We start from the raw sequence: 23,842 nt of genomic DNA, 5'->3' as shown, positions 1-23,842 counted from the left end.
GTTCAGTAGTTTAAGTGTGAAAAAGTAACACACAACTGTCACATTTATAGGATTAGGAATTAGAAAAAAATAAAAAACAGCATTGAGGTATTTACTTTTATTAGAAAATGTTATACTTTTAAAGCTCATTGCCTTTTTCTTGTGATGAGGATTTGGGCACGCGTGCGAATCTTCAAAATAAAATCCTAATATAACGGGGATTAATGAACTTTTTAGTTCATTATTCCCCATTATAAGCTCCAATTGGCGTTAACGGGGATTAGTGAACAAAAAGTTCACTTATCCCCGTTTACGGGGATTGTCAACGGGGAATAGTGGAATAAGCCCACGCAGGACAAAGATTTACTATTGTATTTGTGTAGCCGGCGTAATAGAAAAACATGTATGAAATAATGAAATGCAAATCCGCACGCGTGCAAAATCCTCATCACAGAAAAAAGGCACTAAGCCATTGATAAAAATAAATCAACAGATTCTCTTTTAATTTGATAACAAAACACCTATCTACTTACATACTAAAGTTATTTGAATACTGATCTATCTCATAGATCCTGTACTCAGTCTCTTGTGCACGAAAATTATACATAATTAAGTTTTTTTAATGTCAGAATGCTTGTCGTCATACAAATGCTAGTAAAATGTATGAATCACACTATGATACACTATAGGAATCTTATGCTAGATTTAATACGCTAAAACGCACCGGATCTATAGAATAAATAGTGTCAGTCCAAAAGAATTTAACAATTATATAAGGCCGGTTCGAAGTTATAAATATTTATCTAAACAAAAAAACTCAAATTACCTAGTATTATTTGGCAGTAATTTGAAAAAGAAGTACTTCAATGTCTTCGATATGGTCTATTTTGATCAAATTAGATATGTATCGCCAGAAGTATTCTTGAAACATTAGAATTACGACTTGCGCTATTATCGTTGGAATTTATCGCGTACCTACGATAATTCGATTTTTTATCATGAGTGACGTTTCACAATAAATACGATTATTATTTTCTTGCTAGGAACTTTCAGTATTGGCGGGGGCAGTATAAACTTATTTTTATACCCGTATGTACGTAGCATATTGGTTAAAGATACGTAAATGACCTCTTACATACCTAACTATTGACCTATTCCAAAAAGTTATCAATCATTTTAACATGAAAAAATACAGGATACCGCATTTAGAGAAAAAAGCTGCCAAGCAGCATCCATTTGCAAATGAAATTCGCACTTTGTCGTTAAAATATTTCATTATAAGGCCAGATCAGCTGTACAGACTTCTAGAATTTAATATTTTAATGCGTTTCCTTTATTTCACAAAAAAGGAAACAGATATAATAGGCAATCTTTGACGTCTTTTATTAAAAACGCACCTATATTTTGAAACCAATATCTAGTAGAGATATCTAGCTCGTTGAGGTCACATTATTTACTTAAAAATATATCTGTCCTATTTACATTTTTACACAAACGTAAACTATAACTTAGGACTATGAAATTAATATCAACGCTTAACATATAATATGGCAAAGATATGAATTTTTGATAATACAGTAGAAAAAACCCAAAAAAACTTACATTTTAATTCCAGAACCACAAGACTAGTGGGATTTAATTATCCATAAAAAATTTTCGTGCAATTACAAATCACAGACCTACAATATGACGAATTTCCGCCAATCAAATTTGTACTTAATCGTCTCGTTGCAAGGCTCAGAATCTATAGCGGAAATTCATCATGTTGAGGATAGATACATTTTAGTCTAGGCGCAGACCACCGATTTTTAGTTGGCGGATAGTTGCATCGCACTATGGAGCGAAATTGCGATTTATGGACATAGCGATTTTTTTCACAATTTCTATTTGAAAAAAATACCTATCGATAGGTTACGTTATTCTGATGAATAAATGCTGCACAAGTTTTTCTCTAAAACCAATAGTTTGACTGGAAAAAAATATTTTCCATTTTCGTTGTATGGAATGAAACATAAAGTGGTCGATTTCGACTAAGCCTTGACAGATCTTGCTTTGAAACTACTTGAGCCTTGTTCTATGGCTTGTTGACTATAATCCTACACTAACAGCGCGCGCACAAAGTTGCCCGTTCAGAAGTTATGAGGTTCCGAAAAATGAAAATTAAAGTAAGTAAAATTGACTTTTCTTTAGATAAGACGACAAGAGAAAGGTTAATTACATTACTAAAGTATATAATTTTCATGTTTTAGTTGAATCTTTAAAGATTTATACCCAAAAAAAGATACTTTTACTTACTTTAATTTTCATTTTTTGGAACCTCATAACTTCTGAACGGGCAACTTTGGGCGCGCGCTGTTAGTGCAGGATTATAGTCAACAAGCCATAGAACAAGGCTCAAGTAGTTTCAAAGCAAAATCTGTCAAGGCTTAGTCGAAATCGACCACTTTATGTTTCATTCCATACAACGAAAATGGAAAATATTTTTTTCCAGCCAAACTATTGGTTTTAGAGAAAAACGTTCATAATATTTATTCATCAGAATAACATACCCTATCGATAGGTATTTTTTTTAAACAGAAATTGTGAAAAAAAAATCGCTGATTTAATTCCTTTTAAGTTTATTAAAATGTGTTTTTAGCAGTAATTTAAGGTTAATTTACATTATTAACGTATAAAATCTTTATATTTTTGTTAAATCTTTAAAGATATTCCAAAAAAAAGTCACTTTTACTTACTTTTTTTTAATTTTTCAGAACCTCATAACTTGTGAACGGGCAACTTTGGATGCGCGCTGATAGCGTAGGATTACAGTCAACAAGCCATAGAACAAGGCTCAAGTAGTTTCAAAGCAAGATCTGTCAAGGCTTAGTCGAAATCGACCACTTTATGTTTCATTCCATACAACGAAAATGGAAAATATTTTTTTCCAGTCAAACTATTGGTTTTAGAGAAAAACTTGTGCAGCATTTATTCATCAGAATAACGTAACCTATCGATAGGTATTTTTTTCAAATAGAAATTGTGAAAAAAATCGCTATGTCCATAAATCGCAATTTCGCTCCATAGTGCATCGGGCTGTTGATCAGTATGGAGATGTATGAAAGTGCGCACATTACATCGGCCGATTCTTCATACAAATTAGATATTCTTCATACAATCGGGGCAAACTATTGGCAGACTAAAAATCGGTGGCCTGCGCTTAGGCTTAGAGCGCGAAATGTCGTATCAGATACTAGCTGCTCGCGACTTTGTATGAGTGAAAACAGTTTGAATAATATTTCCCGTTTTTGCAACACTTTTCTTTACTGCTCCTCCCCTATTAATTGCAGGGTGATCATAGTATAGCTTAAAGCCTTCCTCGATAAATGGGCTATCCAACACAAATGATTTTCAAATCGGGCCAGTAGTTCCTGAGAGTTCCTGAGATTAGCGCGTTCAAGCAAACGAACAAACTCTTCAGCTTTATAACATTATTAGTATAGATCGGAGATCAAAATTGAATCCATACAGTTTAATGTTAGGCTCTGAACTTAAGATGAAAAGGTTATTTGAATTTAAATTTTAACTACGTTTGAAAATATAAAAATAGTATTAACAATAACTTGAAATTTTGTCAGGCACATTTTATGTCCTTTAAAATCTAATCTAAACAGCAACCTAATCTAAAATTTAAAACATGTCATACGGATATCTAAACTTAATAAAACCTGTGGATCTATTTGTCCTTTTTACATCACATTTTTAAAGGTAAAGCTTCTTGTATTACAAAAATATAAGCTTAAAAATCTAAATGCCAGCTTTGACGCACCAAATAATGTTTTTTGATACTTATATAGTTTAGTTATATTCTCTAGCGTCTAAGTAATACTTAATATTTTATACAACACCCTGTACTGCGAAACTCTAAGACGCTCCATTTTTTTGAAGCACCATAAACTTACATAATCTATATATATAAAAATGAAACCCGTTTCGCGTTGTCACGGCATCACGTGTGAACGGCTGAACCGATTTCGATAATTCTTTTTTTTAAATGTTTGTGGAAGTCCAAGGATGGTTCTTACGGAAAAAAATATTAAGAAAATCTCTACGCTAAGGCGGTACGAAGTTCGCCGGGTCAGCTAGTCCGTAATAGATTTTGAATTATATGTTAAGACATAATAAGTAAGTAAGTAAGTTTGCGTAAGTTCCAAAATCGGTTGAGGATGTTTTGTGGTTGATGTGCTAACACAATTTTTTTACTCTCACTTTGCAATTTGTCTATAGATATAAAAACTGCACAATGACGTCACTTCTTAGTAAATCTATAAATGCATTAATTTCGAAACGTGATACACGGTTAGACCCAAATTCAAATATTATTGTAAGTCAAAAAACAATATTTAACTATGAATTTATGTAGCTAGAGCGTCTTAGAGTTAAGCGTTAATTGTTTTAGTTACTTAAGTAAAAAATAGAAAACTTATGACAAAATCACCACAGATCGTCATGAACTAATTAACATCTAAAAGGAAGCTCTCCGCTAGAAAAAGTCCCCAGATCTGCGTGGAAATTTCTGGAACAAAATTATCAGTATAAATAGGTATTTGAATTTAAATTTAAATGTAACTTTTATGTAAGCTTTAATACATGTGTCATTGCGTTTTTAAAGTGAAAATTGAAGTATTTCCAATCGAGAACAATAACATTGAAAAAAGAATGAACTATACATGGCCAGTAAATAACTAAAGCATGATCAAACATTTTACAAAAGCCGTCATTATTAAATGTATGTAAATAAAATAATAATTTTCTCAAAAAGAGTATTTCTAACACTAAGGCAAATACTTACATAATGATATTATATTTATAATAAGAAATGATTACTAAATAGCCGATTGAGAATGATAATGGTACTATAAAATATATTTCAATAATACTTCTAAATCTAACAATGTTTTCATTTACAAAAAATCTGTAAGACCTTTATCTACGCCGTGAAATGAATAGAAAACATAATGAATATTACACAGCATCAAATGATCTCCATGATGTATAATAATTCTAGAAAAAAATACATATCAAAAACTACCAAATATCGTCATACGTTATCAGTTCCCTGTTCGGTACCGTTTGAGATGTTATACATACAGAAGGGCTGGGTCCGTAATTCTGCTGATGGACGTGTCTTTTGACCATGGGTCGCGGGGACCCGCGCATCGGTCCCGGGGACCCTCGCATGTGTCCCGGGGACCCTCGCATGTGTCCCGGGGACCCTCGCATGTGTCCCGGGGCCCTGCCTCGCATACGGAAGCCGCGCCCTCGCCAGTTGAAGTTCGGTTTGAACACAACCTGTGGCCTGAACTCCTCTGAACTGTCATTGGAAGTATTGGAGTTGCTGAAACTCCGTTGGATAGTGAACATGTGAGGCGCTCTGTTGAAGTCCACCGTTCGCGTTATGGCCGGCTCTTCGGAGGGTTTGTTCTGGAATTTTATAGGGTATATTAGACTATGGTGTGACGTCACTTCTTAGATGTAGCTGCTATAAATAAATACGTTACATAGAATGCTACGAAAATTCAACAATATACCTATCAATTATTATTGTAAGTCAGAAGTTAAATGAAACTCAATATCCCTTATTTTCCCAACAAAAATATAATTATTTTCTTTGATACCAAGTTGTCTTCATAATTTTTATCTCTGGACTGACTTACCTTTTTGCATTCTTACTTGAAAAATCGACAGCCATAGGTGTAATATGAACCTAAGACTTTGAACGTAAGTCCACATTCCTTGGAATGTTTCATACTCAATACTCAATTATGTTTATTGCTTCCATAATACATGTAACAGTCGAGCTGTGTTTAGTAAAATTTTTAAATATGGCGCCGAGTTGTAACTTTGATCTGGGGGCACGGCAGTGCCCCCGCCAAGTCGAGCGCGAAGCAAACACTGCCGTACCATCCTTTACTGGAACCATTTCGCCGCATTTTCAGGCCCCTATTTGAGAACCTCTTGATAAGACCAGAACGCAGAAATTTTCGTCATCTAGTAAGCTATAATCAGATACTTTAAATCCAAAATTTCAAGTCTGTAGGTCATTTAGTTCCGAAGTTAAGCGAAAGCAAAGTTTCGCATTTACGACACTCACTCACTCACTGATGATCATCAAAATAGAACTAGTACTTCCCATTAACTCAGAGGGCTGAAATTTGGTACAGAGTTAGGGTTTAATGGCCACATAAAGGGAAAACTATAAAAACTAGGAAAATCGAAGATCTGGTGTAACCACATTCATAATCAATACTACTCCGGCCCCGTGGTGTTCGCCTGTATCGCTCACCGCTAGATGGCGCTAGCACTAGCAAGCGGTGTCCAGATTTTTTTCCTTTCTAGAGAAAGTCGTCGATTAAGTTGAATGTTGTGTAATTTGCATTTCGTTGATTTCGTTTATTATACTGTAAGGTTCGCTTAGGTTATGTTATAATTAAAAACAATCTGATTCGTTGTCCATTTTAAAGGTCGTTGAGTTTATTTGTGTTTAATATCGTAAAAAAATGTTGATAAACGACGACGTTAAATAATTTTGCCACGTTCCACAAAAAGAAGTGAAATCCCACCAAAAACATTCTGTAAAAAACTAGCCAAGTCTCGATGGAGCTGCTTGTTTATCTCTAAAAAGTAATGAAATCTAGACAAAGTCGTGCCAAGTCTATGGTTCCTTACTGCGATTTCTTTATTATTATAGTTAATGTTGTGTGACTTGGCCGTTGAATTCAACGGCCAAGTCACACAACATTAACTATAATAATAAAGAAATCGCAGTAAGGAACCATAGACTTGGCACGACTTTGTCCAGATTTCATTACTTTTTAGAGATAAACAAGCAGCTCCATCGAGACTTGGCAAGTTTTTTACAGAATGTTTTTGGTGGGATATCTTTTTGAAGATTCAAGTACATTGACAGCTCATCAGAATTGACATTTAATATACAAAGGCATAGGCGATTATCACACTGCGCCGCGTTCCGCCGCGGTACGCGGGACGACAGATTTAATCATTGTATGCAAGTACCTCAGTTTGTATAAAAAACACGCGCGGCACAACACACTGACAACGCGTCTGCGCGCGGGATTTTTTCTATGAAATCACGCGGACCGCGGCGGAGTGCGGCGCAGTGTGATAATCGCCATAAAATACCACAAAGAAAATGTAACTTTATTATAACTCACCATAGTGTCCAGGTTGGTTGTGTCCGGTGAAGTATATCTCTTCTCTCGCTCACTGACTAGCGGCTTAGCCACCACCGGCTCAATCTCAGCTGGCCTCGGCGACGGCTCATACAGGTTCTGCAGAACTGGCCGGCACATACTAGCATCTTTCTTCATCTTCAGCAACTGCTCATACATCTCCCTATTCGCAACAGACAACTGATTCTCGAAGTGACCCAACATTCCGTTCCGCAGAATCTTCTGGTCAGTATTCTTCACGATAGCCAACAAAGCGTCCAACAGCGGCAGCTCAGATGGTAATATACATATCCTCTCCAAAATCTGGGTAGCAACCTCCAATGGAAAAGTCCTATCTTGACTCAAAATAAACTTGGTCAGTTTTATGAAAACCGGCTTGAATCTCGAGAAGTTCTGAGTGTTCGCGATCGCTTGCATGAAGATTTCGCAAAGCATCTGCCCTTGATGCTTGTAGCACAACAGGTCTTCGCACACGCTCAAATCGACCGTATTGAGATGCAACAAAACACACTCGATCACTTCCACTTTTAACACAGCGTCTTCCCAGCAGCTGTCGTTCTCTTTCATGACGAAATCCAGGCCCATTTCAACGAGGATCCTGGTGAGGTCCCTCCTTATGCACTCGTGCACAAAGCACATGCCATATTTCCGCCGCAAAGTCGGCCAGTTGCGCATCAATATGTACTCCTGAATGAAAGTCTCCTCGCTGACTCTCACGATCTTGGCGTTTATCTCGTCGTAAGTCGGGACCACGTGAGGGAACCGGCAGCTGGTATTTTTGCAACTGGACAAGATATTGAAGAAGCAAATGCCCCGAAAGACTCCACTCTTCATTCCCGCTAGGGGTTTAAAAACGTAGGCCATCAGACACGGTTTCTTGTTCGGCGTGGAGTTATTTCTCAAAGGCGTAACGTTCTTCTGGACTGGGGTGTCTCTGTATTGTTCGGAATCCTTGTTGATGGACGTGGAATCGGCGTTTTGTTTTTCGCAAACGGGTCTCGTTCTGACGTCGATTTGTTTGTCGATCGCTGTGGGCACGTAACTGATCCTCTTCGCCGGCTCCCACTTGTCGCTGTTGACGGGAAGGGGGACGTATTCCTCGTACTCGCCGGCCGTGCACGACGTGGCCGAGCTGTTCACTCTGGAAGACTCTATGCCCGTGATGCTCTCGGCGAATAGCGATAATGCGTCATCATCGTCGTAGCTCTGCTCGAACGGGACGTGCTTGACTTTGTCTGATGTGAACATGTTCTCGCTACCCTCAGATATCGCACAGACGACTGGCTGGGCGATTTGATCGTTCGGATCGCGGACAGCTGGGGTGTCTTCTAAAACGTGTTGATTCGAGTCCAAGAACTTGTTTGTGTTTGGCGTGTCCACCTTGCTCGGAACAGGTTCCATTTCATAGGTATCTTCGACAACCTTGCCCGTTAGCAACGTCCTCAAATGTCGACACTGAGTGATAACCTCGTTTTCCTCTTTCAGCACTCTAAAGATATCTTGAATATCTTTTCTGTCCATGTCAACTTCTTCGTGCTCGTAGCCTATCCAGTTGATGATCTCCAGATCGAAATGTTTCAATTTGGACGCGAGCTTGTCTATCACGTTGGTGATTTTACTAATCTCTTCATTGTTAACGCTATTTTGACAGCTATTTAACGGGGTACGCGATTTGATTGGTGATACTGACGATGTGCTTAAATCTAACGAACGAGATTCTAGTTCTGGTGGGAATTCTTTGAAACTCCTCAAGCTCTGAGGTGGGGAGTTTTCGGAAGAGTCACTATCCGAGTCTGAAGAAGATGAACTATCAACGTTCATATTGTTTTCTTTGATCGTGGACGGTGGGCGGTTCAACGGTTGATTGAGATGGGCGGTTGTCGGAGTTATTTTGATGATGGGCATTTTTTTGTCAATCCGGACGAAATCTGTTGAGCAAACTGTCACACACGATGTCGTGCTGGAACTAGATATGTCTTTAGTCCAAGATAAGCATTCAGATGTTAACGAAGTTTTGCGGGAATCTATAGCACCTGGTTCGACGTAAGGGTCAGTTTTGGTGGTGTCAGCTGATGAGGTGAATTCTTTTTTCAGAGTGGGAACTCCTACTTGATCCAAGATGGATGGAGATTGGAGGACATCCGTTTTCTGAGATTCTTCTGTTTCAGTCTTACCTGTGTTTAATTTTCTACTTCTAGTGTTACACCTGGTAATTGGTGCTGCGATGGGCGAACTCTTTTTTGCTCTTGGAGTCGTTTTCGTTGTTTTTGTTATGCCTGAATTCACGTCGGTAAGTTTGGTCTGTTTCAAAGTCTTGTTTACTGGAGTCAATGGCAAGGATTTTTTACCTGCAAAAGGAAATATTTTCTGATTTTATAATCCTAAAATCCACAAAAGTAATATAGTAACAATAAGCCTATCCTACAACTCCACTAAACTTAGACTATTTGAAACTAACACACCACTTCATAAAAGACGAAAAATAAAATTTTTCATAAAATTGACTATTTAACTTATGAAGATTATGACCTTCCATCGCTGATTCACTGTGGGCTAAGAATAAGGCTGCGTTTCACGCAAGTAAGTTCGAGTATTTACGTATTTTTTAAATATTTTTCTATTACAAAAACTACACGACGCACTACTAACAAAATACTCGTACGGACTGAATATTGACCGGAAAGTCGGTGCATGCCGCCAGATTACGATTGAAACAGCATTTGAAACCAGCAAGACAATGCTCAATTATCGGCTGAACCAGTGTTTGAAATAATAGAACTACTATACAGGGTGGAAATTTATAATGTCACCTGGAGGGAAACTACTCTTAATATTGTAGATAGAAAATTTTACTCAAAGAAAACATTCCTTTATTTTCGAAAAGAAGTAGAACTGCATTCAAAGATTTCCTAAAATTTACTTGCCACAATCGGGAATCGAACGAACTAAAATCTGTTAAAAATTACATCCTGTATTTTTATTGCATCGATCGTTAGGGTTAAGTATAAGTATGAAATCTCTCTAACAAACTTTATAAATCAAATGAAAGGAAAACCATGAAATCTTAAATTATTTTAATTATTTACCGAAAATTTTATGGTATGGTAGTAAATTTTTGGAAAAAAATTGAAAATCTTTAAATGCAGTTCTCTTTCTTTTCAAAAATAAAGAAATGTTTTCTTCGAGGAAAATTTTGTATTTACAGTATTAAGAGTACTTTCCCTCTAGGTGGCATTACAAAATTTCACCCTGCATACCCCTCTCTCTCATACAAACCGAAATGCTAAAATGTGCGAGAACGACAGAGGCGACAATATTAGAATTGGACATGGAGAACCGTACATTGTAATGCCTCAAATATGCACTTTCAACAGTGCTATAGCAGGTATCTTGGGTAGAGTTCGATCTCGCGCCTTTATACAATTTTTGTCGTATAATAGCACTTATTTCCAAATAAATGAGATGCTACAGTATGTAACTTGATGAGCTAACCTAGCTTGGCCTTACATATACCTACATAATAAACTAAAATATTTACATAGCAAGCATGTATAAGCCTTATTTTTTAAGACACCATCATCATAATATGGCCATTTAGTCTCCAATACTTCTATAATTTACCAGAGGCAAAAAGATTTATGACATTATGTATGAAAATAAACTTTAAAGCTAAGAAAAATAGCAAAAAATGGGATAACAAAAAAAAAAAACAATGAAGCCACGATAGCCGAACGGTGAAGGGGTCGGACTGGCCGACTCGTGATCCGGGGAACGCGGGTTCGATGCCCGCCGCCGCTCGACTATTGTGGTGAGCTCACTCGTGACACAAGAATATTTAGCTTAGTATGAGGGGCTAACGGGTCTATTAGTAATGTGTGTAACAACAAATTACTAATAATCTTTTAAACAAATAAGAGAAATAGATAATTTCACTTACCTCTAGTTGCTTTGACAGTTTCGGGTTTCTTCTCAGCTGCCTTTGTGGGATCCTTGCGAACGTATTTCCTTTTCTTAGGTACTGCTACTTCAAATGCCTCTGTAAAAACATTTTGCTTAATTAGATTTTATAACTTCTAAGATCTTAGGATATATCATACATCTGTTGCTTATGTATTGACAAATTGCACTGGGCGAGTCGCATTGAAAACAAAACAAAGAAGGCCTGTATAGCATTTTATCTGTGTAGGAGACTCATTGGTAGTAGATGGGGTCTTAACCCAAAGATAACACTTTGGCTTGACACATTGGTTATCAGGCCCTCTATCACTATAAATTATTCTTTCTTTCTTTCACTTATGGATCATTTTGTGGCCCAGAACACAACTATCCACAGCAAGATCAAAACTCCAAAGCCTGCAACGTCTAGCAAGCATAGCGGCCACTGGTTGCATGTGAACCACACCATCGGCATCACTTGAGTACCTCCTGAATCTTAGATTTGGATCTCATCATTCAGGAGGAAGTGCAAGCAGCCACTCTAAGGGCTATATTTCACCGGGACACCATGGCGGCGCAACCAGTCGCCGGCTACCAACAAAATGTATGCAGCTCTATAGAGAGTTACTCACCTGGTGTCTGTTTGGTTGCGCAAAGCTGCATACATTTTGTTGGTAGCCGGCGACTNCCAGTCGCCGGCTACCAACAAAATGTATGCAGCTCTATAGAGAGTTACTCACCTGGTGTCTGTTTGGTTGCGCAAAGCTGCATACATTTTGTTGGTAGCCGGCGACTGGTTGCGCCGCCATGGTGTCCCGGTGAAATATAGCCCTTAGACTTAAAGGAAACGGCCTATGGAAGGAATAAATATAGGCTGCTTCTCCAATATCACTAACGGACTAGATTTTAGTTACAGACGGACTAGATTTGGAACTATTTGTCTATCCAGTCCAGAAAGTAAGCACTCCTGCACACGACGCCGTCGCCGCGCCTTTGCACTGTTTATACGCGCCGCGTGAACACCGCTGCCGCGCGCTGGCGAAATTATGCTTTGATGGCGCGGCGGCGGCGTCGTGTGCAGGGGCCCTAGGACTATTTTGTTGCAAAATTGCATCTTTTTCAACGAGTGAAGACACCACATTAGATGTGATTGTTATGTACAGAACATTCTTGATCTTATTTATAAGTAGAACTTTATAGTCAAACAAGCCGTACCTTCTGAATCGGTGGGGATACTCGCACTAGTGCTAGGTTCAGGTTCAGAACAAACAACCGCTGGTTCGGGAACTACAACTGTTGGCTCAACTGTTTTTTTGGCTCTCCCTCTCTTGGCTTTAGGCTTTGGTGGCACAATGATGTCTGGTGTCTGTTCTGTTTCAACTTTAGCTGGTTTTTTACAGAGTTGAGCGGCAGCAACTTAAATAAAATGTATGGAGCAGTAAAAAAAAGGTTTAAACAATAGATGTAGTTTACAGATAGATTGAATTGTGTGTTTAAAGTGATACTTACAAAGCTAGAACCCTTATTGGGTTATTACAATCGCAGTTTGCATTTAATTTTTAAACTAACAAAAGATTTTCTATCAGTGGTATGTAACAAAAATCTGTCATAGCAATAGTATTTTCAGCAGTCAATTTAAGAATTTAACAAAATATAAGTAATGAGGGTATTGCACAAATTTATTTGACAGAAGAAAATAAGCAGCCACTGCAGACTGTAGGTACAAGAGTCTCAAAACAATAATTTTTAAAATTAATGAAAGTAAATTAATGTGAATTCTTGTATCTTAAATTACTGGATGAAAAATAGTGTATTGGTTACCTTCATTGGCCAAATCCATCTTCCTTTCCAAATATAACTGCTTCTTAGTTAGTTTTGGAGTTGGTACTATAATTTGAGTTATTTCTGGCAACATGTTCCCAGAATTATCTACAATGTTGGGTTAAATTGTTAGATACAGTTGAATTAAATCTATTAGGTTACAAAGCCGCGACAAAAGTGAATTAAGCGACGTTGCGATAAATTAAGAAATATGAGAACTTGAAAAATATTGTTTAGCTAAGCAAAATGTACTTACTTTCTGGTGGAATCTTAATTCTAATCACAGTAGGAATTTTCAGTTTAGGTTTCACTTGTCGAACTCTAGGTTTTGAGGGTTTCTTCCCTGGTGCCTTTTTAGTTGGCGTTTTATTTTCTAAATTTTTCTTTGGTGGCATTTTTCGTTCGAACTTGTTATCAAGGTTAAGTTATTTTTTTGGCTTACCACGAATATCAACGGAGACTAAAACTTTATTGAAGCACTCTTTTATTTGGTACTGTACTCCTTTGCCCAAAGTAAAAGGTTTTTGAAATACAAAAATACTTTGGAAATTGTGCAAAAAATGTTTTGTTTTGAAAGCAACACATATCGCACATATCCGAAAATATCCGAATGAATGAAGTAGAAATAAAGAATAAAGAATATCGTTACAGATGCGTTCATATGAAATAGATTTTACAATTATTTTTAATTAAAAAGGATATTTAAATGCAAATTACTAATAATGTTCAGTAGTATCGCATACCTTGCGATATTTTTCTGTGCATAAAATAATTATATTATGTTGATTCGGACACAAACACAATATTTAAATTTAAGTATTTTTAGTATGTATCCGATTGAATTTACGTAGAGGTCAAAAAGGTGATATCTGTCAATTTTAGGGAGAGAAGGTCAAAGTGAGGCATCAGCCGGTCTTTATCGAATAAATTTTGATTCCAAGTTCCAATCATGCCCGGAAAATATAAAATTGTAATGATTCGCCACGGCGAAAGCGAGTGGAATCAGAAGAACTTGTTCTGCGGTTGGTTTGATGCTGACCTTAGCGACAAAGGTAAGTTTTTACTAAAGACACTTGAAGGGCACGCTAAATATTTTTATTGTAGGTAGGTATTGTATAAACCTTAAGGCTATAAGTTTACTAATTAATTTAATGTCTTTAAAGTGATAAACACAAATATGATTAATAAGGTTAAAAACCTTGACCTTAACAATGACCGTACAAACACTACTAGGGGGGTTACCTACGCCATAACGAATGACAAATGATCGAAAATCAAAATATCGAATACGTTTCATCGAACGATCAAAATATCGAACGATCAAAATATCGAAAGTCGATATAGACGTTTTTATTAAATTTCATCATGCATCATTTCTTCAAGTTTATAAATTTTGAGAATAATGTCCGTGGGGACCTATTATAAGCCTAGCCTATCCCAAAAAGGAAAGATCAGAAATGATGCGTGATGAAATTTAATAAAAACGTCTATATCGACTTTCGATATTTTGATCGTTCGATATTTTGATCGTTCGATATTTTGATCGTTCGATATTCTGAACGTTCGATATTTTGAGCATTCGATATTTTGATCGTTCGATATTTTGATCGTTCGATGAAACGTATTCGATATTTTGATTTTCGATCATTTGTCATTCGATATGGCGTAGGTAACCCCTACTAGGGTAGGGTTGCTAACTTGTTAACCCATAATAAGTAAATAATGGTAGGTAATATTATCGTTAAATTTTTTTTCTTGTGAATTTTGAAACTTTTAATAAGCAAACGTAGCAAAAGTTTTATTTAATCAAAAAATTTTTTTCATTGTAAATAACAACTAGACAATTTTTTAGTGTTATTAGAAACGGTTTATCCGTTTCTAATAACACTTTAGTTAAGTAGAAAGGGAGGTTTATGACGTGCCAATTAAAAGAGAAAAGTTTTTAAAGCATCAACAATATAGATCTAATTCTAATTAATCATATGTAACATTTTTTTTCTCTAAAATGATTTTTTAAAATTCATTTAATAAGATTTAACTCATTTTATGAACTTTTTTAAATTTATTAATATTATTTCTTTATAAATTATTATATTTTTGTCTCGTTTTTTTTATAAACTTTATCCAGCTTTATGTTTCATTTGCAGGTCGTGAAGAAGCTACCGCTGCTGGTAAGGCGTTGAAATCTGAGGGATATCAATTTGATGTCGCCCACACCTCTGTGCTTAAACGGGCACAGATCACTTTGAATTCTGTCCTGCAGGAAATCGGACAGACTGACCTGCCTGTCCAGAAGACTTGGCGCCTTAACGAGAGGCATTATGGTGGACTTACGGGTCTCAACAAGGCTGAGACAGCCGCTAAATACGGTGAAGCTCAGGTAACTATAATAGCATGCAATCGTTTATACTATACAAAAGTGCATGTCTATCTCTCTTACCTTATTATACCCACCAAATTTATTTTTTGAATCAGTAGGTTTTGAAACGGTATCTATTATTTATATAATTATTTGTAGAGTTCCCATTTATATTTTTAAACAGGTTCAGATCTGGCGCCGCAGTTTCGACGTGCCCCCACCACCCATGGAGAAGGACCACCCGTACTATGACACCATTGTCAATGACCCCCGGTACGCTGGCGACCCAAAACCCGAAGAATTCCCCATGTACGAAAGCTTGAAACTCACCATTGAAAGGACTCTGCCTTACTGGAACGACGTCATCGTCCCTCAAGTAAGGAACAATAAAACTGCTTTATTACTACTGACATTTCTTGCTTTTATTATTTTATACTATTTATTATGTATTTTTTTACAATATTTAATTGATGAAAACCATTTTTTAGATCAAAGAAGGAAAGAGGATAATCATCGCAGCGCACGGAAACAGCCTTAGGGGCATTGTTAAGCATTTGGATCGTACGTATATTTTCTATTACATTTATGACTGTAATTAACTTACTGCTATAATATAATTCATTTATTGTAACATTCATTATAATGACTATGCTTTTTCTTTTACACTTGCTTTGATAAAGATTGCGATTTGTTCGCATAAAGATTAACGTTATAATAACACTTACAACAGCCTAGAAGATTCGTTGTTTATTTTATCAACATTGCGGAATCAACTCAATTGTAATAATTATTATCTATTGCCCACATTTTCAGAACTCAGTGACGCTGCCATCATGGAGTTGAACCTCCCCACCGGTATTCCATTTGTTTACGAACTCGACGAAGACATGAAACCAGTAGATTCCATGGTCTTCCTTGGCGACGAGGAGACCGTAAAGAAGGCTATGGCCGCCGTAGCTGCCCAGGGCAAAGCTAAGTAAATGTCTCCAGTTCTGTATGTTACTACATTATAATAATATTAAGTACGTATAGTCATTTTAATTTATTGTTGTTATCTTGAAGATAATGTATGCTATAATAAGTTGTTTGAATACTCTATGTGAAACATATTGTGTATGTATAGTAAATTATTATAGAGATTAATACTGCCTCTGTAGTGTTTGCTTATTAATAACAGGTAATGTTTGTTTAATACAATTCTTATTGAGTGTTAAATGCTACTGATTTGAAATTGAATACACGTTCTAGAATCTAAAAAATTGCTTTAAAACATCTTTAAGATTTTTTAGATCTTTGGAAAATTGCCAATTTGATGCAATTATCTAGATTTAGCGTAAATATCTAACGTGATGTGCTTGTGAAATTATAATAAAATTTAACAAGATGTCGTCAGTTTTATTCGGGCAAATTTGTTTTCAAATCCTCCATTACTTGATCCATGTCTACGCCTGAAGATGTTGAACCTTTTTCATTCTCAGTAAATAATCTTCCAGTATACTTAGAAAATCCTTTCTGCTTACTATTTGTGAACTTAAACTTCGAATAATCAACTTTAGAACTTGAAGCTTCTTCCACATCCATACTATTGTCCGTCTTCTTTTGTTTGGATTTCTTGGCTTTTTTATGTGTTTGTTCAAATCTAAAATCTTTTGGAAGTTTGTGAACTTCGACACAATGTTTTAATCGCTCATCAGAAGTCTGGAATTTCTCTTTACATTCTTCTATGTAGCAACAGAACTGGAAATTAGAAAAACATGTAATAGATAAACTCATTCCAAGTACAAAATAAGTATGTCTTCTTCCTCGCAAATGGAAAATACCACATTTTCCAAAAAGGGCCTAAGTGAATACTTTCAAAATGAGTTACTAGTTACCGAAGGTTTTCGCTCGGACATCACAGCAAAGAAAGAGTCGTGTGTCTCTTGAATGTGTATATCCAGCAGATGCGGCGAAGGCAGCATCTTCTTGCATTGAGAGCAGACATATCTGTGGCTCGCATTGTAATGGCTTTCGTATTCTAATAGTGTGTCTGCTGTGAAAACGCAACCAGGGACGTTGCACGTAGTCTTTATCCTAAAAGAAGGAAAACAACATCCGATTTTCATTACTATCTACTAGTAAGGGGTAAATAATATGATAATAATAATATGTATAAGTCCTATAAATATAAAGGTATCTTCCCATTCCCGTCAATATTAGTTTTGAAATCTATTTACAGCCTACTGGAATCTGTAACTCGTATAGCCTTAGTATCCGTGGATAAGCTAGAAATGTACAACATTTTTCCAAGTTACACGATAGGTATTTATTCCTTGTTTAAGATGTTGTAGTAGGTTCTTAAGTCACTTAATTTTATAATAATATAATGAAAAGAGAACAATTATAACACAACATAAAAGGACCATTTTCCTTCCTATTACGTTGCATCCAATAAGAGTTATGTTCATCATTATTAATAAGTACTGCTATATTAATGATAATATTATTAATTTTTTCCTATATTTTGTTTGAAATACCTAGTACGTAAATACCTATATAATTAACTAAAGTTACTTACAGTTCGTGACACAGGTTTTCGTCGTCTAAATCGTAAATGCCGAGGCGCGGCGGAGGTTTGTCACTAGCGAATAGAATATCGTCAAGCATCCGCCGACCTACTCCATAAATTTTGAGGCTATTAAATATACTCGTGTTTAGTTCCATACTGTCGCGCAAAGTTTTCATAATAATTATACTGTTTTTTGTGTTTAACCTGTAACAAATGAAAAGTACTTATTTCAGACATAGGTAGGTAATAAATGATGATTTATTGAGAAGTATTTTTATATAGGTATAAGTACAGCAGCATAGTACTTAAATGAGTATGTTCTTGAGATAGAGAGCGGTACAAGAAGTTGTTATGTAACAGAAGTGTCGCGGTCAAAGTATGCACTATGCATTTCTGGAGTCTAAATGATTTTTGACGAAACCAAAACAGAAACACCTTCTGCATGACATTACAACCGAAGGAGTTTCTGATTGAAGGAGAAAATATTTGGGGACAAAGGACATTGTCAGAAACCGCCTAAAAAACCGCCCAAAAACATTAACCCATCATAATTATTTTCTATTTTTTTTAATACATTAAGCACCCTTTCATTCTAATGGACACTTAAGCATTGAAAAATTAAATAAATAAGTCTTTTAACGTTTATTCTATAATACTATTACAACTTCCGGACGTTTTGGTGCGTGGCATGGTCTAAAACCTATCAAGTTCCATAATTTTTGCCGATAAAATCTGTACGAGGCATTACCGTACTTTATTGCTGGGAGTCCATGTATAGTGATGTTCCTGCGGCCATCATAGACAATAAAATATCGATTTTGAAAATAAAATAAATCGATTAAACTGCTTTGAAGACTAGATTTGCGTTAAAAGCTAAAAAGATATTGACAGTTTGACACTATTACAAGAAGATATCTAAAGTGTCCAACTGGTCGAAGGTCGTAAATAAAATAAAAATAATTAGGACCATAAACTGATATTCATGGTATCATAACTGTAAAAGTGTCAGAATCCGATGTTGAATCCAATGCCAGTTGAAGTGTGAGAAACATATATATTTTTTTTTTATGTGACAGGAGGCAAATGAGCAGACGGATCACCTGATATCAACCTAGTATAGTTGCCAGTCTCTCATAATCTATGCCAATGAGGGTTTTCGCGATTGAAAAATCCGCCAGATGGCAATACGTAGACGTGAGGTCCAAATGCTGCATGATTGGTTATTTTTGACATGACATTGACAGATATCCACCAATCATGCAGCATTTGGACCTCGCGTCTACGTATTGCCATCTCGCGGATTTTTCAATCGCGAAAACCCTCATTCATAGCACATGTATAATAATAGACCAAATGAACTTTTATAGATTGTGAAAGAGAAGATAAAGATTTTATTATTTTATTAAAATCTTGCCACGAGGTAGTTTTTCAGTAGAAACCAGGATTGGATAATCGCTACAGGCAAGTATCAGAACATTTTATAAATATTTTTAATCGATTATATCCATGTGAATCGTTTTAATAAATTGTCATTTTACTTTTTCAATTAAAACTTTTTCAATCCCTAGTCTTGTCAAACTGTCATAATGTCAACAAATTATAAATGTCACGTCAGTTGACTCAATTTCAGTCTTCTGTGCGTTTATTGTATTTTTATTTCAATGAAATAGTGCTAAAGGGTTAGTACTAAAACTGAAAGCCTTTTTTCAGAAAGAAAACCAATGTGGTGCCCTTATTATTCATGCTGTTTGAAAGTTACAAGTCAGTGATACAGAGTTGCCGACATTATAACTCCGTAGTGATACCATACCAAAGAAGAAGTTTTCCTAAACACTTGTGTTGTTTTTATATGTGATCGAATAAAAAGGATTAATTCTACTGCTCAAATGGAATAACTTATCCCAAGAGACCGAATAAAAAAAAAACCTCTCCATAGAAATTATCACCATCACGAGGATGTGAATTTTTTTGAGAATTTGATATTGGTCCTGTAAGAAAAGTAGTTGTATTTCAGTAGTAGAATCAACCCTTCTTGTTTCATCAGCAAGAGTAACTATAAAAACGCCCTGTAGGTAGGTATTATTAAGCTGAAGAGTTTGTTTAGTGTCAAAGACTGTCACACAGTGTAACTTAAATTGGCATATTATGATAATGAACATAAAAACTTAAATAAATATTTATGTTAATATTTTTTCTATTTATTTATTTTCCCAAAGCTTCACAGTGACAGCTGAAACAGCAATACTGTTAACAAAACAGTAAAACTAAACTTGGAACAAACTGTTACAAATATGAGGGGTTTAATATTTTACAAATTAAAATAAAACCGCATGTTGCTTTACTTTCTCGTATAGGTAATAAATGTAATTAATGGCTAGATTATTAATGTTACTTTGTTACCCTCAATAGTGAGGAAATCTTATAAAATGGTAACCCTGATTTTTATTGTCATTCAAGTGCTCTTTCTTCGCATAGGCTTCTGTGATTTGGCCAAGGGCCACACACATTGCGATAACATTATGCGACATTGATTTGACAGCAGCGGAGTGAAGTCTTGCGACTATGCAAAATGATACCCTGTAATCGTAGCGCATACAGACATAGACGGGGCGGGGCACATAGCTCGTAGAGCTGATGGCCGCTGGGGCAGGAAAGTTCTTGAGTGGCGACCACGAGCCGAAAGACGTAGCGTGGGCAGGCCTCCCACTAGGTGGACCGACGATCTGGTGAAGGTCGCGGGAGGTGCCTGTATGCGAGCGGTGCAGGATCGGTCTTCGTGGAAATCCTTGGGGGAGGCCTTTGTCCAGCAGTGGACGTCTTTTCGGCTGAAACGAACGAACGAACGATACGTATTACCACTATTTACCAGACATTACTATTTATTGCATACTCGCCGGATTACACGTAGGAGCACGCGCGTAACAGCTTCGGCCTTGCATTATTATAAGATCTTGTTCCGCCCTTTTACGAACTTCCTCCGTGAGGATATCCCCGCCGAATTCTATGATGAACCTATCAAAAGTCATATTCTGCAATGTCAACCCACCACAAGGTGGACCGACGACCTGATAAAGGTAGCGGGAAGGCGCTGGATGCAGGCCGCTACCAACCGTGCGATGTGGAAGTCATTGGGGGAGGCCTATGTTCAGTAGTGGACGTCCTGTGGCTGAAATGATGATGATGATGAAGAAATGAATGAAAATGACAAATCTTCGAACGTGTATAATACCGTGCCAAAGTAATCATATAATTTTGGCACCTTAATAACTATTGCCGTTTTTGTTGTAAAGATCATGCAGCGCTACTTGCGGATATTATTGGAAAGAAAACTATGTGGGCTCTAGATCTGAAGCCGCTTTAACGAACACGAAGTGCTCATACAATGCGGCGTATTTTCTTCCAGTCTTTAGTCAGGACTTTAGTCGAATTAAAACCCCGGTTGAACGTGATATAGCCGCACTAGAATACGATGCTTTTTTGCATAATCGCAAGACTTCGTTCCGGTGTCGACCGAATGTTATCATGATGTATGTGGCCCAGGGGTTACCGTAGCCGCTAAGGTTTGAAACTTCTTGCTTAAAATATTGTAGTCTTTGGCATAGACTACGATGGTAGTCATGGAGATAGGAGTTTGTTATCTCGTGTCAGATGTAAATGGTGAAAAGAAAACTCATGATTCGTGGTATTTTTATGTAATATGTAGGTATTTTATAAAAGTGGAACCCCGAGTGATCTCCAAAACCCATTCTATTATTATATACGATTCGGCTTCGATATCTATAATACAATAGGAGTTTATTTCATGTGTCAGATGACAAGGGTGGAAACAACCTACGATTCATGTTGTTTATTTACGTGCAATATGTGGGCATATTGTAAAAGTGGAATGCCGAGTTGTATTTCTAAAACTTGTTCTATTATTTTATACTATTTGGCTGCGACTCGGCGTGACGACAATACAAAACATTTTTCGCGAATCGGTGTTCATACATTCACACAATACATTAGACGCCATGTTGTCATAAACGACATATTATAAAATCGCTGTGATTTAATATTCTTAATCATTAATTTTATGGCAAGTGTCCATCAGGAATCATTGTTCTTACACAAAGAATCGTATTATTTCGCTTTCGGGTAGTAATATGTCAAAATTGTTGGTTCTTTAGGCGAACAATGTATGGAGAACGAACATTGTCCTTTGGAGCCAGATGTGGTTAGCTACAGTAGATTAATTGAAATTTCAGTTTAAAATTTGAAAAAGGTGATTACAGTATTGGCTGGTGAGTGGACAGGCTTAAGAAGATACATGTTTAAACCAAACTCAAGATGAATAATGTCGACAAACGACGGCATATAAAGCTAAAAAACGATAGTATTTTAAGTAAATTCTAATAACATTTATAAATATTGTAATTACACAGCTTTATAAGAGTTGTTGTCCGTACATGAAAATACTCTTATGATTCATCAATGATCTTAAAATACAGATATTCGAAATAATTGTCACTGTGATTCATCAATATTATGGTAAAGGTAAAGATAGTAGTAGATTATCCACATTGGCGATAACTAGATTACTAATGTACCTATACGAGACCTGTGATAATGATTATCTAGATAACTCTTGTACATTTTGTAACTTTTCCTTTTTCCACACTAAATAGACTTTAGTGAGCCTTATAATATTATTTTTAGAAGTATAATAATTAACAATTATAAACCGTTATATTTGTTATCATCACCCACGTTATATTGTCGGTCACTTAGGCTAATAAAAAAAGGTAATATACATATTGATGTCTAAAAACTCACGCCATAGGTTGTATACATAGAAACTACCTACATAATAAAAATCAGCTAACATAACTAAGTATTTAAGTATTTCTGGTTTATATTTCCATTATCAGACAAAAAAACATATTTTATGCATATTATATGGTATGGTGAAGTCAGAAAATTGATATTATCATTTTAATTATTTTAATTTTCATACAAATATTATGATTTTATAAATTTTATTTTGTATGAACATTATAAAAAATTAAAATGATGATATCAAATTTCTGACTTCACCATACCATTTTATATGCATTGTTAACATGGACTAGTGTCGGCTCATATACCCATTTACCTAACACCCTGTATTATTATGTACTTACATGCCCAAAAACCCACCCAGATGAAACTTTTAAGTTAATGAAATCTTTAAATACCTACTTAAATTTACGGTAGGTTAGGTTAGGTTAGCTGAAGTATTAGAAGCGGTTTCTGCTCGTCACGCTTACGATAATTTTACGATAATAAATTGTGCAAGTCATGGTGATAATCTACTTTTTATAAATACCAATCTTGCCAATGCTTTTGGGTTATTTCAATGATTTGTTATTATATACCTACTAATAAATATATTTTCGTTCCACATACTTTTATATTGATGAACGGATTTTGATGAATTTCGGCTTTTTTCATAGAGTGCAGACTTCATGCAGACGCAGTTTCTAGCATCCACTATATTTCGTAAGTAACAGACCTACTTATTTATTTTATTTTCGTTAAAATTGTGATTTCTATCAATAAGCTATTTTTCATTTTCTGAAGAAACAACTACCTAGGTTTAAATCACCAATCTTTAATGTTTGATTAAATTACAATATACCTATAACATCCAATGATTTTTTAAGAGCGTTGTAGCAAAAAGTTGGCGTTCGAATTTTAGGTTTTTATTGCTTGACGTCGCGTAGTGAGTGCGCAAACTGCATTTATCTGTACAATTTCAACGCTGCGTCGACTAAACGATCTTAATCCGTAGTTGTATCGTACCTAAGACAGTACATCATACATAATAATAAAGAAATAATGTATAATTTACCTATTTGATTTTTTCTCAGATCAGACTTTTAGCAAAATCAAGTTACGTAATTAATGTATTTTTTACACTAGTAAATCCCGCGACAAGTTTTTAAT

The 23,842-nt window shown here is 35.9% G+C and overlaps 3 protein-coding genes across 6 annotated transcripts in view; 1 reads left to right on the top strand and 2 right to left on the bottom strand.

The window, feature by feature from the left end:
- Positions 1-4,408: 4,408 nt before the first annotated feature.
- On the bottom strand, positions 4,409-13,571 carry LOC114365340 (uncharacterized). 2 transcript variants are annotated; one of them, XM_028321874.1, is made up of 7 exons: positions 13,225-13,571; positions 12,969-13,076; positions 12,363-12,563; positions 11,149-11,247; positions 7,194-9,559; positions 5,110-5,442; positions 4,409-4,534 (listed from the first exon to the last, which is right to left on the bottom strand). In XM_028321874.1, the coding sequence occupies exons 1-7, from the start codon at positions 13,361-13,363 to the stop codon at positions 4,502-4,504; spliced, it is 3,279 nt and encodes a 1,092-aa protein (XP_028177675.1). In that variant the 5' UTR covers positions 13,364-13,571; the 3' UTR covers positions 4,409-4,501. The 2 variants fall into 2 exon arrangements, with proteins under 2 accessions (XP_028177675.1, XP_028177674.1); XM_028321873.1 differs by lacking the exon at positions 4,409-4,534 and having other exon boundaries at positions 4,944-5,442.
- Positions 13,572-13,833: 262 nt separating this feature from the next.
- Positions 13,834-16,477, top strand: Pglym (phosphoglyceromutase). The gene is made up of 5 exons (XM_028321864.1): positions 13,834-14,020; positions 15,116-15,348; positions 15,512-15,703; positions 15,816-15,888; positions 16,141-16,477. Exons 1-5 carry the CDS (start codon positions 13,918-13,920, stop codon positions 16,305-16,307), a joined length of 768 nt encoding a protein of 255 aa, XP_028177665.1. The 5' UTR covers positions 13,834-13,917; the 3' UTR covers positions 16,308-16,477.
- Positions 16,456-23,842, bottom strand: part of l(2)k10201 (zinc finger protein 511 lethal (2) k10201) — an 11,433-nt gene continuing 4,046 nt past the window's right edge. For 2 of the 3 annotated variants that reach the window (XM_028321866.1, XM_028321867.1), the window contains exons 2-4: positions 17,885-18,079; positions 17,202-17,400; positions 16,456-17,064 (exon numbers count right to left, since the gene is read on the bottom strand). In XM_028321866.1, coding sequence (XP_028177667.1) covers positions 16,723-17,064; positions 17,202-17,400; positions 17,885-18,051 — 708 coding nt within the window. In that variant the 5' untranslated portion in view covers positions 18,052-18,079 and the 3' untranslated portion in view covers positions 16,456-16,722. Of the gene's footprint in view, positions 17,065-17,201; positions 17,401-17,884; positions 18,080-23,037; positions 23,282-23,842 lie in introns of those variants that run through there. The other variant, XM_028321865.1, reaches the window with a different exon arrangement.

The sequence above is a fragment of the Ostrinia furnacalis genome, unplaced genomic scaffold (genome assembly GCF_004193835.3).
Source record: "Ostrinia furnacalis isolate ACB-3 unplaced genomic scaffold, ASM419383v2 OfSCF7583, whole genome shotgun sequence".
In the NCBI taxonomy this organism is placed as follows: Eukaryota; Metazoa; Arthropoda; class Insecta; order Lepidoptera; family Crambidae; genus Ostrinia; species Ostrinia furnacalis.
Note: the sequence above shows the minus strand (reverse complement) of the source record. Positions and strands in the feature narration are given on the sequence as shown.